At 46.1% G+C, this 13237-nt stretch overlaps 1 protein-coding gene across 1 annotated transcript in view; it reads right to left on the bottom strand.

Annotated features, from left to right (window-relative positions):
* Positions 1–13237, bottom strand: part of abhd12 (abhydrolase domain containing 12, lysophospholipase) — a 168221-nt gene that overhangs the window by 105085 nt on the left and 49899 nt on the right. The window contains exon 5 of the mRNA XM_072504536.1: positions 11612–11642. Coding sequence (XP_072360637.1) covers positions 11612–11642 — 31 coding nt within the window. The remainder of the gene's footprint in view (positions 1–11611; positions 11643–13237) is intronic.

Raw genomic sequence — 13237 nt, 5'->3', positions numbered from 1 at the left:
GCCCATCACAGCCATCAGTGCCTACATCCCAACCTTGGATACAACAGATGAGTTTCTAATCCAGCCCCGCATCCCAAAGGGAGACAAGCCGATTCTCCTTGGCGACTTCAATGCTAGAGTTGGGAAGGATGCAAACCTTTGGAAAGGAGTGTTAGGCAGGGAAGGAGTAGGGAAAACAAACGCCAATGGAGTCCTCCTCGTGACAAAATGTTTAGAACATGACCTTGTCATCACAAACACCCTATTCTGTCAGAGGGACAAGCAAAAGACCACATGGCAACATCCCCGCTCCAAGCACTGACACCGAATAGACTATATCATCGTCCAGGCAAGGGACCGCAAAGACGTCCCCATCATCCGCTCCACAACCGGAACCGACGACTGCTAGACTGACCGCCAACTAATCCGCTCTGCCATCTCCATCACCCCAAACCAGCATAGGCAGAAGAAACTCTGCCACAAGAGACTCAATGTCGCTGGACTCAAAGACCCCAAGAAGAAGGATCTACTCAGTCGGCACCTCACAGTTAGCCTGGCGACAACCAACGAACCAGAGCCGCAGAACGCCCACAGCGCCTGGTCCGCCTTAAAAGCCACCATAGTCAATACCTGCAAGGAGATGTTCAGGCTTTTGACCAGGAAACTTCAGGATTGTTTCGACGAATACAATCAGGAGATCCAGGATCTCTTTGACCGCAAAGCGTTCCTAAACTGGCAGCTCCACCAAACCTTGAGTGATAGGAAACAAGACTATAGGCTGGTTGAAACTCCCTGCTGGATTGGAGCTAACCTACCGGACAAGAAGAAACTGTTCAACCTCCGGATGCCATCAGGCCAGAACCAAGACCACCCCAACCTCAGTCATTGAACAAAGAACAAAGAAAATTACAGCACAGGAACAGGCCCTTCGGCCCTCCCAGCCTGCGCCTATCCAGATCCTTTATCTAAACCGGTCTTCGATTTTCCAAGGATCTACTTCCCTCTGTTCCCCGCCCATTCATATATCTAGATGCATCTTAAATGATGCTATCATGTCCGCCTCTGCCACCTCCGCTAGCAAAGCATTCCAGGCACCCACCACCCTCTGCATAAAACACTTTCCACACACATCTCCCTTAAACTTTCCCCCTCTCACCTTGAAATCATGACCCCTTGTAATTGACACCCCACTCTTGGAAAAAGCTTGTTGCTATCCACCCTGTCCATATCTCTCATAATTTTGTAGACCTCAATCAGGTCCCCCCCTCAACCTCCGTCTTTCCAACGAAAACAATCCTAATCTACTCAACCTTTCTTCATAGCTAGCACCCTCCATACGAGGCAACATCCTGGCGCACCTCCTCTGCACCCTCTCTAAAGCATCCACATCCTTCTGGTAATGTGGCGACCAGAACTGCACGCAATATTCCAAATGTGGCCTAACCAAAGTCCTATACAACTGTAACATGACCTGCCGACTCTTGTACTCAATACCACGTCCGATGAAGGCAAGCATGCTATATGCCTTCTTGACCACTCTATCGACCTGTGTTGCCACCTTCAGGGTACAATGGACCTGAACTCCCAGATCTTTCTGTACATCAATTTTCCCCAGGACTCTTCCATTGACCGTATAGTCCGCTCTTCAATTAGATCTTCCAAAATGCAACACCTCTCATTGGACTGGATTGAACTCCATCTGCCATTTCTCTGCCCAACTCTCCAATCTATCTATATTGTGCTGTATTCTCTGACAGTCCTCCTCGCTATCTGCAACTCCACCAATCTTAGTATCATCTGCAAACTTGCTAATCAGACCACCTATACCTTCGTCCAGATCATTTATGTATATCACAAACAACAGTGGTCCGAGCACAGATCCCTGTGGAACACCACTAGTCACCTTTCTCCATTTTGAGACACTCCCTTCCACCACTACTCTCTGTCTCCTGTTGCCCAGCCAGTTCTTTATCCATCTAGCTAGCACACCCTGAACCCCATACGATTTCACTTTTTCCATCAACCTGCCATGGGAAACTTTATCAAACACCTTACTGAAGTTCATGTATATGACATCTACAGCCCTTCCCTCATCAATTAACTTTGTCACTTCCTCAAAGAATTCTATTAGGTTTGTAAGACATGACCTTCCCTACACAAAACCATGCTGCCTATCACTGATAAGTCTATTTTCTTCCAAATGTGAATCGATCCTATCCCTCAGTATCTTCTCCAACAGTTTGCCTATCACTGACGTCAAGCTCACAGGTCTATAATTCCCTGGATTATCCCTGCTACCCTTCTTAAACAAAGAGACAACAATAGCAATTCTCCAGTCCTCCGGGACCTCACCCGTGCTCAAGGATGCTGCAAGGATATCTGTTAAGGCCCCAGCTATTTCGTCCCTCACTTCCCTCAGTAACCTGGGATAGATCCCATGCGGACCTGGGGACTTGTCCACCTTAATGCCTTTTAGAATACCTAGAGTACTTAAACATCCATCCCTAGCCTCAACATCCGTCATATCCCTCTCCTTGGTGAATACCGATGCAAAGTATTCATTAAGAATCTCACCCATTTCCTCTAACCCCACGCATAAATTGAGCTACAATATGCAGACGACACCTGTGCATGCGCACATTCAGAGGCCAAAGTTACAAACCATCGTTGAAGCATTCACCGAGGCATACAACAGAATGGGTCTCAGACTAAACATCCGGAAAATAAAGATTCTCTACTAGCCTGCTCCTTCCACACAAAACTGACCCCAACTATCAAGATCCACAGTGAGCCTTTGGACAATGTGGATCATTTCCCATACCTTGGGAGCCTCCTCTCAGCGTGAGCAGACATTGATGATGAAATCCAACATCGACTCCAATGTGCCAGTGCAGTCTTCGGACCCCTGAGGAACAGAGTGTTCGAAGACCGAGACCTCAAACTCTGCACCAAGCTCATGGTCTACAGAGCAGTCATGATCCCCACCCTCTTGTATTCATCAGAAACATGGACAATGTACAGCAAATACTGCAAATCTTTGGAGAGATGGCACCATCGCTGCCTCTGCAAAATCCTGCAAATCCACTGGCAGAATAGGTGCACCAGTGTCCTCTTCCAGGCCAATTTCCTCAGTATCGAGGCACTGGTCAAGCTCAACCAGCTGCGGTGGGTGGGCCTCATTACCCTCATGCCTGACTCAAGACTCCTGAAACAAGTGCTCTACTCCGAGCTCCACAATGACGAGCGATCACTAGGAGGGCAGAGGAAACGCGACATGGATACTCTGAAAGTCTCCTTAAATAAATGCAACATCCCCATTCTCATGAGGGATTGGTTTGCCTTCGAACACACAAACTGGAGAAAAAACATCCACAAAGGCGCCAATCTGACTTGCTTTGACTCCCTGTGTAATTGGGAGAAGCAGAGTGGCTTACTGCGCTGGGCCATCTCCGCTGCAGGAGTTGCTGCCACCAATGCAGGATGTCTGGATTTTCTCACCCAATCAGAGGCTCTAATATCAATGGAGCGACTTGGCCCCTACCCAACTGCAGCCTGCCCCTTGGCTTCAGGCTCTGGCTGCATGTGGGAGTTAGATTCCAGCTGGTGTGATCTCAACCCATTAAAATTAGTCCTGCTGCTTGTCCAATTAAATATTTTTAATCCAGATTGCTCCAAGTCTTTTTTCCATAACTACCGTAAAACCTATGGTAAAATGATCACTATTCCCTAAATGTTCCCTGCTGACAAATTGATCCATCTGACTGATCTCATTCCCTAGGACCGGATCCAGCAACGCCAGGCTCTTTTCTTGCCGGGTTGTAAATATACTGATCAAGGAAGTTCTCCTGAGCATACTTCAGAAACTCACATTCCACTCTGTCATATACACTATTGATATCCCAATTTATTATTCGGCTAATTGAAATCCGCCATTACCTCGATTATATAGTTAGTGCACCTCTGCAATTTTACAGTAAATTTGCTCCTCTATACCCTCTAGTTAGTGGCCTCTAGAATGCATCCAGTAGTCTCATGGCACCTCTACTGCTGCTCGAACTCCAGCCAAATAGATTCTGTCCTTGATCACTCCAGACATGCTCTCTCTCTCTCCAATCCTAATCAGTACCGTCACTTGCCTCCTCCTTTCTTTCTTATCTTTCCTGAACATCTTGTATCCAGGGGTATTAGATACCCAGTTCTGGCCCTTTTGAGCCAGATTATTGTCCAATATTTTCCCACATGGCGATTTGCACCTGCAGCTCACCAATCTTATAATCTCACTCTCTGCATTTATGTACATGCACTGTAAACCTGAGTTAGATTGTTAGAATACATTCCCTTCACTTTAAAACAAAATCACTCAGCTTCATATGACTAAATAGGTGTCTGACAGCCTGCATCTGAATCCTTTTGATCATACAAATTTCACAATTAATCTTTCCTAAGTGCTGACCGCCAGGTATTTTGTGTTTTTTAAAAAACATACAAGTCCAGTTTAGATCTATAATTACAAGCTGAATTTCCTAACTGGGATGTTTCAACTAAGTGTACTGCTTATACTGCCACCCAGGTATGATCAGCAAACTCAGCAGAGAACATAAAGATTTAAACCCAAAATCTTCCAAGTTAACAGCTGAGCCCTCAGAGTGGCGAAACAAGGCAAAGGTCGTGATCATTTCATCAGCTGTTTTCTCAATAATTAAAAAGGCACGTTTTTGGGGCTAGCCTATAAACAGCATTATGTGAACACAGGAGAGATGAAAACCTGCAGATATGCTTTCATCCCAACTTCAGTATGATGCAAATAGGCAGCAAAAATAGACTTCTGCTCCCAAAAGAGTTACAATAAATATGCATCCTTCAGAATGGAATAAAGCTGCATTAATGTGCCTTTATTATTTTTTCTTTCTTTCCTTGTTCTTCACTATTTCATGTTGCTCCCACTCAACAGAGAATGCAAAAGTGTAATATGGAACTGGTGAGAAATAACATTTCTTGTTTTTCTTAAAAGAAAGATGAGGAGCCTTTTTGGCTTTAATTTTTGTCACTTTGTATTATGGACGTTGGAATAATGTTCATTGCTGGGTTCCTCCACTCCCTGCCTCACAGCACGGTGGTGTACCTACACCACAGGGCTGCAGCGATTCAAAAAGGCAGCTCACCAAAAGGGCAAAACCGTGGCACAGTGGTTAGCACTGCTGCCTCACAGCATCAGGGACCCGGGTTCAATTCCGGTCTTGGGTGACTATGTGGAGTTTGCATATTCTCCCCTTGTCTGCATGAGTTTCCTTCAGGTGCTCCGGTTTCCTCCCACAGTCCAAAGAAGTGCAGGTTAGGTGGATTGGCCATGGCCCTTAGGGGCCAGGGATGTGCAGGTTAAGCGAGGTTATAGGGTTACTGGGATAGGGTGGGAGAGTGAGCCTAGTTAGGGTGCAGATATGATGGGCCGAAAAGCCTTCTTCTGCACTGTAGGGATTCTATGATTATCACCATCTCAAGGGCAATTAGGGATGGGTAATAAATGCTGGCCCAGCCAGTGACCACACCCAGTAATGAATAAAAAACATCCCATAAATTAACAAAGAACAGATTCTGGCCTCTATGGATCCCTGATTTCCATCGTTACACCATTGACAGCCATGCCTTCAATTGTCCAGCCAAGAGCTCTGGAATTCCCTCCATCTTTGTTTAAGACAGTGTTTAAAACCCACATCTCTGACAAAGTGTTTGGTCAGCTGCTTTATGCGCCTTGTGTGAACTTTGCTAAGTTAAGGTGCAAGTTGTTGTTGTTGCAAGGACAAGCAGCATTAATACGAGAAGGAAAATACAGGAAAGGGGAAGCATCATTAACATTTATGTAGAATGATATATTAACAGTGAGATAATAAGTAAGTGGTGGTGTAATCCATTTTCCTCGTAATTCTGATGCAAGTAATTTAATTAGATCTAATTTGATATTGTTTTAACGAAGGGGAGTATGTTGATATATTAGAGGTTTGGAATTATTAGTAAACTATAAATGGAACAAAGTAGTTTAGGCCATTTAGCAGTAAAATATTCACTGCTTTTGCACACATTGATCTGGTATTAACATAGCTCTGGGGTAACACCCTCCAAGATAAGGATGTGGGTTCAAGTCTTATTTCTGAGACTTGGGCACAGGATCGAGGTTGGCATTTCCAGAGCAGTACTGAGGGAATGCTACATTGTCAGTTACCATCTTTCGGATGAGTCATTAAACAGAGTCTGCCCTCTCAGCGAGGCCAATATTTATCCCTCAAAATCGACATTACTAAAACAGATTAGCTGATTCATTTTCACATTATTGCTGTTTGTGTGACCTAGCTGTGCATAAATTGGCCGCCATGTTTTCTACAATAGTAACCACACCTCAAAAAAGCACTTCCCTGACCACTTTGACACATCCCAAAATCATAAAAATCATTACAAAATGCAAATTTATTTTGAACGGATACCATGAACAATGAAACTGCTTATGACTTAATGCTCAGAAACTGAATGGTACTCCTTCAATCAGTCAACTGCAGAAAAACCCATTAGATGTCCACAGTTTCATAAACCATGGGATGTTTAGCATTTATTTTAAAAACTGTTCAGCTTCCTAATACTTCTCTCACCTTACACAAAAACAAAGTAAAGACAGGTTTGATTTTTTTAAACAAATATCTACATTGGATTCTAACTCACCAACATCTGGCAAGGATTACATTCAAACCACTACAAAAATGAGTATCTAAATAAAAACCACAGAAGATAGGAAACATTCTGTCTCACAGAAAAAAGGAACACGGGCAGCACGGTGGCACAGTGGGTTAGCACTGCTGCCTCACGGCGCCGAGGTCCCAGGTTCGATCCCGGTTCTGAGTCACTGTCTGTGTGGAGTTTGCACATTCTCCCCGTGTTTGTGTGGGTTTTGCCCCCACAACCGAAAAGATGTGCAGACTAGGTGGATTGGCCACACTAAATTGCCCCTTAATTGGAAAAAAATGAATTGGGCACTCTAAATTTAAAAAAAGGAAAAAGGAACACAATAAATTGTTTGAGAGGACAATCTAGGACTTGCTTTATCATAGCGTTGAACAGTCTGGGCTTTGTGCAAAGAGATAATGTTTCAAAACTTCTGTGTTATTCGGAACAGTAACAGACTGATTGTTACAAAGGTTTAGATAGTTCAGAATAATTATCACTAAACAGCACTTCGGAGTTGAAATACAGATGATTTAGAGGGTTTTTTCCCCCCTCAATGGTTTAAAAAGATGGTTAACAACAGGTTGCACCATTATAATTTAGTCAAGATTGGTCATCAAAACTACTGTGATCCTTGAATTCCTACTTTATTCAGCTGCATTTCCACTGGGGCTGCTGGAATCTGATGACTCTCACTAATATTATGATGCACATAATAATAGTAATCTTTATTGTCACAAGTAGGCTTACATTAACACTGCAATGAAGTTACTGTGAAAAGCCCCTGGTCGCCACATTCCCGGCGCCTGTTCGGGTACATGGAGGGAGAATTCAGAATGTCCAAATTACCTAGTAGCACGTCTTTCGGGACTTGTGGGAGGAAACCGGAGGACCCGGAGGAAACCCACGCAGAACGTGCAGACTCTGCACAGACAGTTACCCAAACCGGGAATCAAACCTGGAACCCTGGAGCTGTGAAGCCATAGTGCTACCCACTATGCTACCGTGCTGCCCATTATTAGGATAGTGGCAGATGTCAAACACAGTGGAGCTTTTCTGACCTGTCCGGATGTGTTCTGTTGCACAAGACAAACAAAAATCCAGTGACATCCAAAGTTTTGTTTCAAGCACAATTAACGGTGTAAGACTTGTGACCTAGTTCGTGAAGAAACGGAAGCTAACAAAGCATGTGCCCAAATTTCTTTATTATGTACTCCAACTCAAGTCTGACCAGACCCACCTTATTTAATGTTTTGATCAATGAGTGATTTCAAGTGGTTTGATCTCAAAACATCTGTTCCAGCATACTGAAGAACATGGGCCATTCCCAACTGCAGATAATTGTGTTGTTAGTGGTGGGCTCATCAGAGATCGGCTGCCCACTGCTCATCACTAATAAAGCATTCAGCAGTCAGTGTCCTGATGTGCGAGCATTATGGTTTTGCAGGACAGTAAAAGGGAACCAAGGTGGTGTTGATGGAAGATAAAAAGTAACTTTACAAAATGCCAATTGATAAGGAATAATTCAAGATCAGCACGATGGCACAGTGGTTAGTACCACTGCCTCATGGCGTCGAGGTCCCAGGTTTGATCCCGGCTCTTGGTCACTGTCCGTGTGGAGTTTGCGCATTCTCCCTGTGTTTGCGTGGGTTTTACCCCCAGAAACCAAAGATATGCAGACTAGGTGGATTGGTCACGCTAAATTGCCCCTTAATTGGAAAAAATGAATTGGGTACTCTAAATTATTCCTTTAAAAAGATAATTAACAGCTCAGGGCTCTGCAAGATGCCAACTTTAGTTTGAAAGTAAGACACCAGCAAACATAAAGCTCCACTGAAAAAAATTATTCCAATATTCTTTTTTCTTAAATTTGGAGTACCCAATTCATTTTTGCCAGTTAAGGGGCAATTTAGCGTGGCCAATCCACCTACCTTGCACATCTTTGGGTTGTGGGGGCGAAACCCACGCAAACACAGGGAGAGTGTCGTTCCAATATTCTAACTGGAAAAATCATCAGGAAAGATGTTAAATCCCATGAGATTTCAATGGAGTTGAACACAAGGATGAACAGAAATAGTTAACATACACAGTGATGGGACTTCCGGTTGCGGCTATGCTGAGCTAAGTCGCACGTTCGGCAGCTCCCGCCAGAAACGGACTTTTGGGCTCTTTTGAGGGGCCGCAGCGGCATTTGTTCGACGGTTCCCAGTGTGGGAAGGGGACAGTATGATTTCCCCGGCACTGTATGGATCGGACCAGGAGTGGAGCGGTGAAAAAAGCAATTTTGGTGTAGCGAAAAGTGCGAGGGAGGAAAGCCAAGATGGCGGCGGGTGGAGACCAGGCAGCGTGGGCGCAGTGGTCGCAAGAGCAGCAGGAGTTTCTCAAGCGCTGCTTCACGGAATTGAAAGCAGAGCTGCTGGAGCCGATGAAGGCTTCGATCGACAAGCTGGTCGAGACCCAGAAGGCCCAAGGGGTGCCGATCCGGGAGGTGCGGCAGAAGGCCTCGGAGAATGAGGACGAGATATTGGGCCTAGCAGTGAAGGTGGAGGCGCAGCATAAGAAATGGCAGGAAAAGTTCGAGGACATGGAGAATCGGTCGAGGAGGAAGAACCTGTGGATTCTGGGTCTCCCGGAGGGAGTGGAGGGGTCGGATGCTGGAGCATATGTGGTCACGATGCTGAACACGTTGATGGGCGCAGGTGCCTTCCTGAGGCCCCTGGAGCTGGATGGGGCCCACCGAGTCCTGGCGAGGAGGCCCAAGTCTAATGAGCCGCCGCGGGCGGTATTGGTGCGGTTCCACCATTTGGTTGTCAGGGAGTGTGTCCTAAGATGGGCAAAAAAGGAGCGGAGCAGCAGGTGGGAGAATGCAGAGGTCCGTATATACCAGGACTGGAGGTGGCCAAGAAGAGGGCCGGGTACAATCGGGCTAAGGCGGTTCTGCATCGGAAGGGGGTGAAATTTGGGATGCTGCAGCCGGCGCGACTGTGGGTCACGTTTAAGGACCGGCACTATTACTTCGAGACGCCGGAGGAGGCGTGGACCTTTATTCAGGCCGAAAAGTTGGACACAGACTGAGGGTCGGTTGTGAGGGGAGGTCGCGGGGGGCTTCTGTGGTTACTGTGCTTTGGGGGATGTTGGGGAATGTTCTGTTCTGTATTGTTTCCTTGGGTCCTGGGTGGGGTAGGGTGAAATGGTTCGAAGTGGGGGTATTTGAGAGAGTGTGGGCGTCAGTGGATGGATGGACGGGGTCCTGTTGCGGGGAGGGGAGATGGGAGGCCCGAGGTGGGGGAACTGGGATTAGGCTGCAAAAGGGAGCTGCGCCAGAGAGGGCGGGGCCGGTTTGATGGAAGCATGGGCTTTTCCCCGCACTAGGGAAGGAAGGGGGCGGTGTTGGAGAGGAGCGCCCGCTGATGGACTGGAGCGGGGGGGGGAGGAGGAGAGAGAGAGACTACCACACTTGGGGGGGGTCGATGGAGTGGCGGGAGTCAGCTGACTTACAGGAGTGCTATTGGGGGAGCAACGCAGCTAGGGGGGGACCTAGCTGGGGGAGGTGGGAGGAACTGGGTTGCTGCTGCATTGCCAAAGGGGAGCTGGAGCTCGGAGAGAGAGTCGGGACTGGGGTCTGCCGCTGGGGGAAATGGAGAGTGCGGGAGGCGCGGGCACGTGGCTGGCCTAGAAAAGGGGATGGCTAATCGGCAGGGGGGCGGGAAGCCCCCTGATCCGGCTGATAACTTGGAATGTGAGAGGACTGAACGGACCGGTCAAGGGGGCCCGTGTGTTCGCGCACATGAACGGACTGAAGGCAAATGTGGTTATGCTCCAGGAGACGCATTGAGGGTGGCAGATCAGGTTAGGCTGAGAAAGGGGTTGGTAGGGCAGGTTTTCCACTCAGGGTTGGACGCAAAGAATCGAGGGGTGGCGATTTTGGTGGGGAAGCGGGTGTCGTTTGAGGCGCTGAACATCGTGGCAGACAATGGAGGTAGGTATGTGATGGTGAGTGGTAAGCTGCAGGGGCTGCGAGTGGTATTAGTGAATGTATATGCCCCGAATTGGGACAATGCCGGATTTATGCGGCGCATGTGGGGCTGGATTCCGGACCTGGAGGCAGGGAGCTTGATAATGGGGGGGGGGGGGGGGGGGGGGAGACTTCAACACGGTACTGGATCCATCATTGGACTGCTCCAGGTCCAGGATGGGTAAGAGGCCAGCGGCGGCCAAGGTGCTGAGGGGGTTTATGGACCAGATGGGAGGAGTGGACCCATGGAGGTTTGTCAGGCCGGGGGCCAGGGAATTTTCTTTTTTTTCCCCCACGTCCAGAAGCCTACTCCCGGATAGACTTCTTCGTTATGAGCAGAGCACTAATCCCGAGGGTTGAGGACATGGAGTATTTGGCCATAGCCATCTCAGACTATGCCCCGCATTGGGTGGAGCTGGAGCTAGGGGAGGAGAGGGACCAGCGCCCGCAGTGGCGCCTGGATGTGGGCTTGTTGGCGGATGAGGTGGTGAGCGGGCGGATCTGAGGGTGCATTGAAAGCTATCTAGAGGCTAACGATAATGGGGAGGTGCAGGTGGGGGTGGTCTGGGAGGCGCTGAAGGCGTCAGCAACAGCAGCAACCCAGAGGGGGGGGGAGGGGTACTTTGTGTTTTCTACTGTGTTTATTATTGCTTAAATGGGGGGTTTGTATATTGGGGGAATCCGTGATGTGATTGTAAGATGTTTATTTATGTGTTCTTTGTTTTTCTTTTTTCTGTAAGGTGGGGGGAGGGGGTTTGTTGAAAATATGTAAAAATTTGAATAAAAATATTTCTAAAAAAAAACAGTGATCCTTTCTGGTGTTTTTATCTTAAATTGGGGGTTACCATGGATACCACACTCATAATATCCCTCCACCCTCACAACAATTTGGATTTAAATATCTCCTACCTTATATAGCTGGACCCTGTGATCCCCACCTCTGCAGACAAATAAAAAGAGGCAAATTAGGACAAAGTTCAAATAAAAACATTTTTGGATTTCATTCTATTTATTTTACTGGTTTGTCATTTTCAATTGCAATTAAAATTGAAATTGAAATTAGCCACCTTTAGATTGTTAAAACACAAAAAAAGGCATCATGACTATCATTACCAATAAAGTTACTATATAAAAGTCATCATCATTATAATATGTTCTACCAGATTAAATATTAATCAGGGGGATAAAACTTAAAAACTTCCAATACCATCTTACTAAATGAACGATGACTAACAAATGGTGCAATCCTACAGAAAAACAGACTTTAAAAATATTTAAAATACATCTTTTGTACCTTTACCCAGAGATTCAATTGTATGGAAAAACTTAAGTCACCCCTTTAAAAAAAACAGTTGCCTTTGTCACAGAGGTAGAGGATGATTCATGCAGACCTCAATTCCAGACAGTAAGTTCATCATTCAAATCACGGAGAGTTTTTTTTAAAAATACCTTTTATTTCAAACCATCTTGAAATATAATAACAGACTTTTAAACCAAAAATTAAATGAAAAAGACAATCTACGACTAGTTATAAATGCAGACGACCGACAATCATAAACATGACACTAGAAAAGTATGTGACATATCTGATAGTGTATTGGGTAATTAATTGACATTGAAACATTGGATGTGCAAATTGGTAATGTGACACTGAACTTGAAAAAGGCACAGTTAAATAGAAAGTAAATGACACTTTGGACCATTGGTTGCCTTTGCATTTTTAGTGGAGGTGTAATTTGGGGAATCCTTCTAATAAACAGGCCATCAGCAATGGACAGCTTGCTTTGACTGGCATTCTCCTCAAATTGACAGATCGTCCCTCCATAGGAGGCACGTGATGATCTGCAAACCAGCATTGAACCTCAGACAATCGATCCAGATGAAGGTATCATCCTGACTTTGAAATATATCACGGGTCCTTCACTGTCACTGGGTCAAAATCCTGGAACTCCTCCCTAACAGCACCGTGGGTGAGCCTACACCACAGAGCCTGCAGTGGTTCAAGGCAGCTCACCACCACCTTCTCATGGGCAATTAGGAATGGGTAATAAATGCTGACCTAGCCAGCGATGCATTTTTTAAAGAAATCACCTGAAACACTCACTAGTTGCGAATCAGCATTGGTCAGTACAAGTCTTTGACCATGAAGTCCTGGTAGATTTGTGATTAATGCTACAGGAGGGTTGATTAGATCATGAAGAGAATGACATTTTTGCCCCGAGGCAGAAAACCAATGCAGGCTGTAGCTGATCAAGTGTGGATATACTGTTTGGGCCATTGTCGTGTTGTGTTCCCTGCTAATACTTATCTGGTCAGGAGTTGGATCTGTCGTTCTGTGAAGAAAATGAACCCAAGATCTCCCCGCCTAAAGACAGTCTTCAAAATTTGCCGAGCCAGTTTAGTGTCTCAGCAGATGAATTATTTAAGCAGACTTGAGAAATCAAGTGATGTTGAAAGAGGGCCGAGGTTCTTCACATGATTCAAGCACCCAGAAAAATCTATGCAACCAGGTGTTCAAACTTTGAAAACTGGAAG

The sequence above is a fragment of the Scyliorhinus torazame genome, chromosome 1 (assembly GCF_047496885.1).
Source record: "Scyliorhinus torazame isolate Kashiwa2021f chromosome 1, sScyTor2.1, whole genome shotgun sequence".
Taxonomy (NCBI): Eukaryota; Metazoa; Chordata; class Chondrichthyes; order Carcharhiniformes; family Scyliorhinidae; genus Scyliorhinus; species Scyliorhinus torazame.
This window is presented reverse-complemented; position numbering and strand designations above follow the sequence as displayed.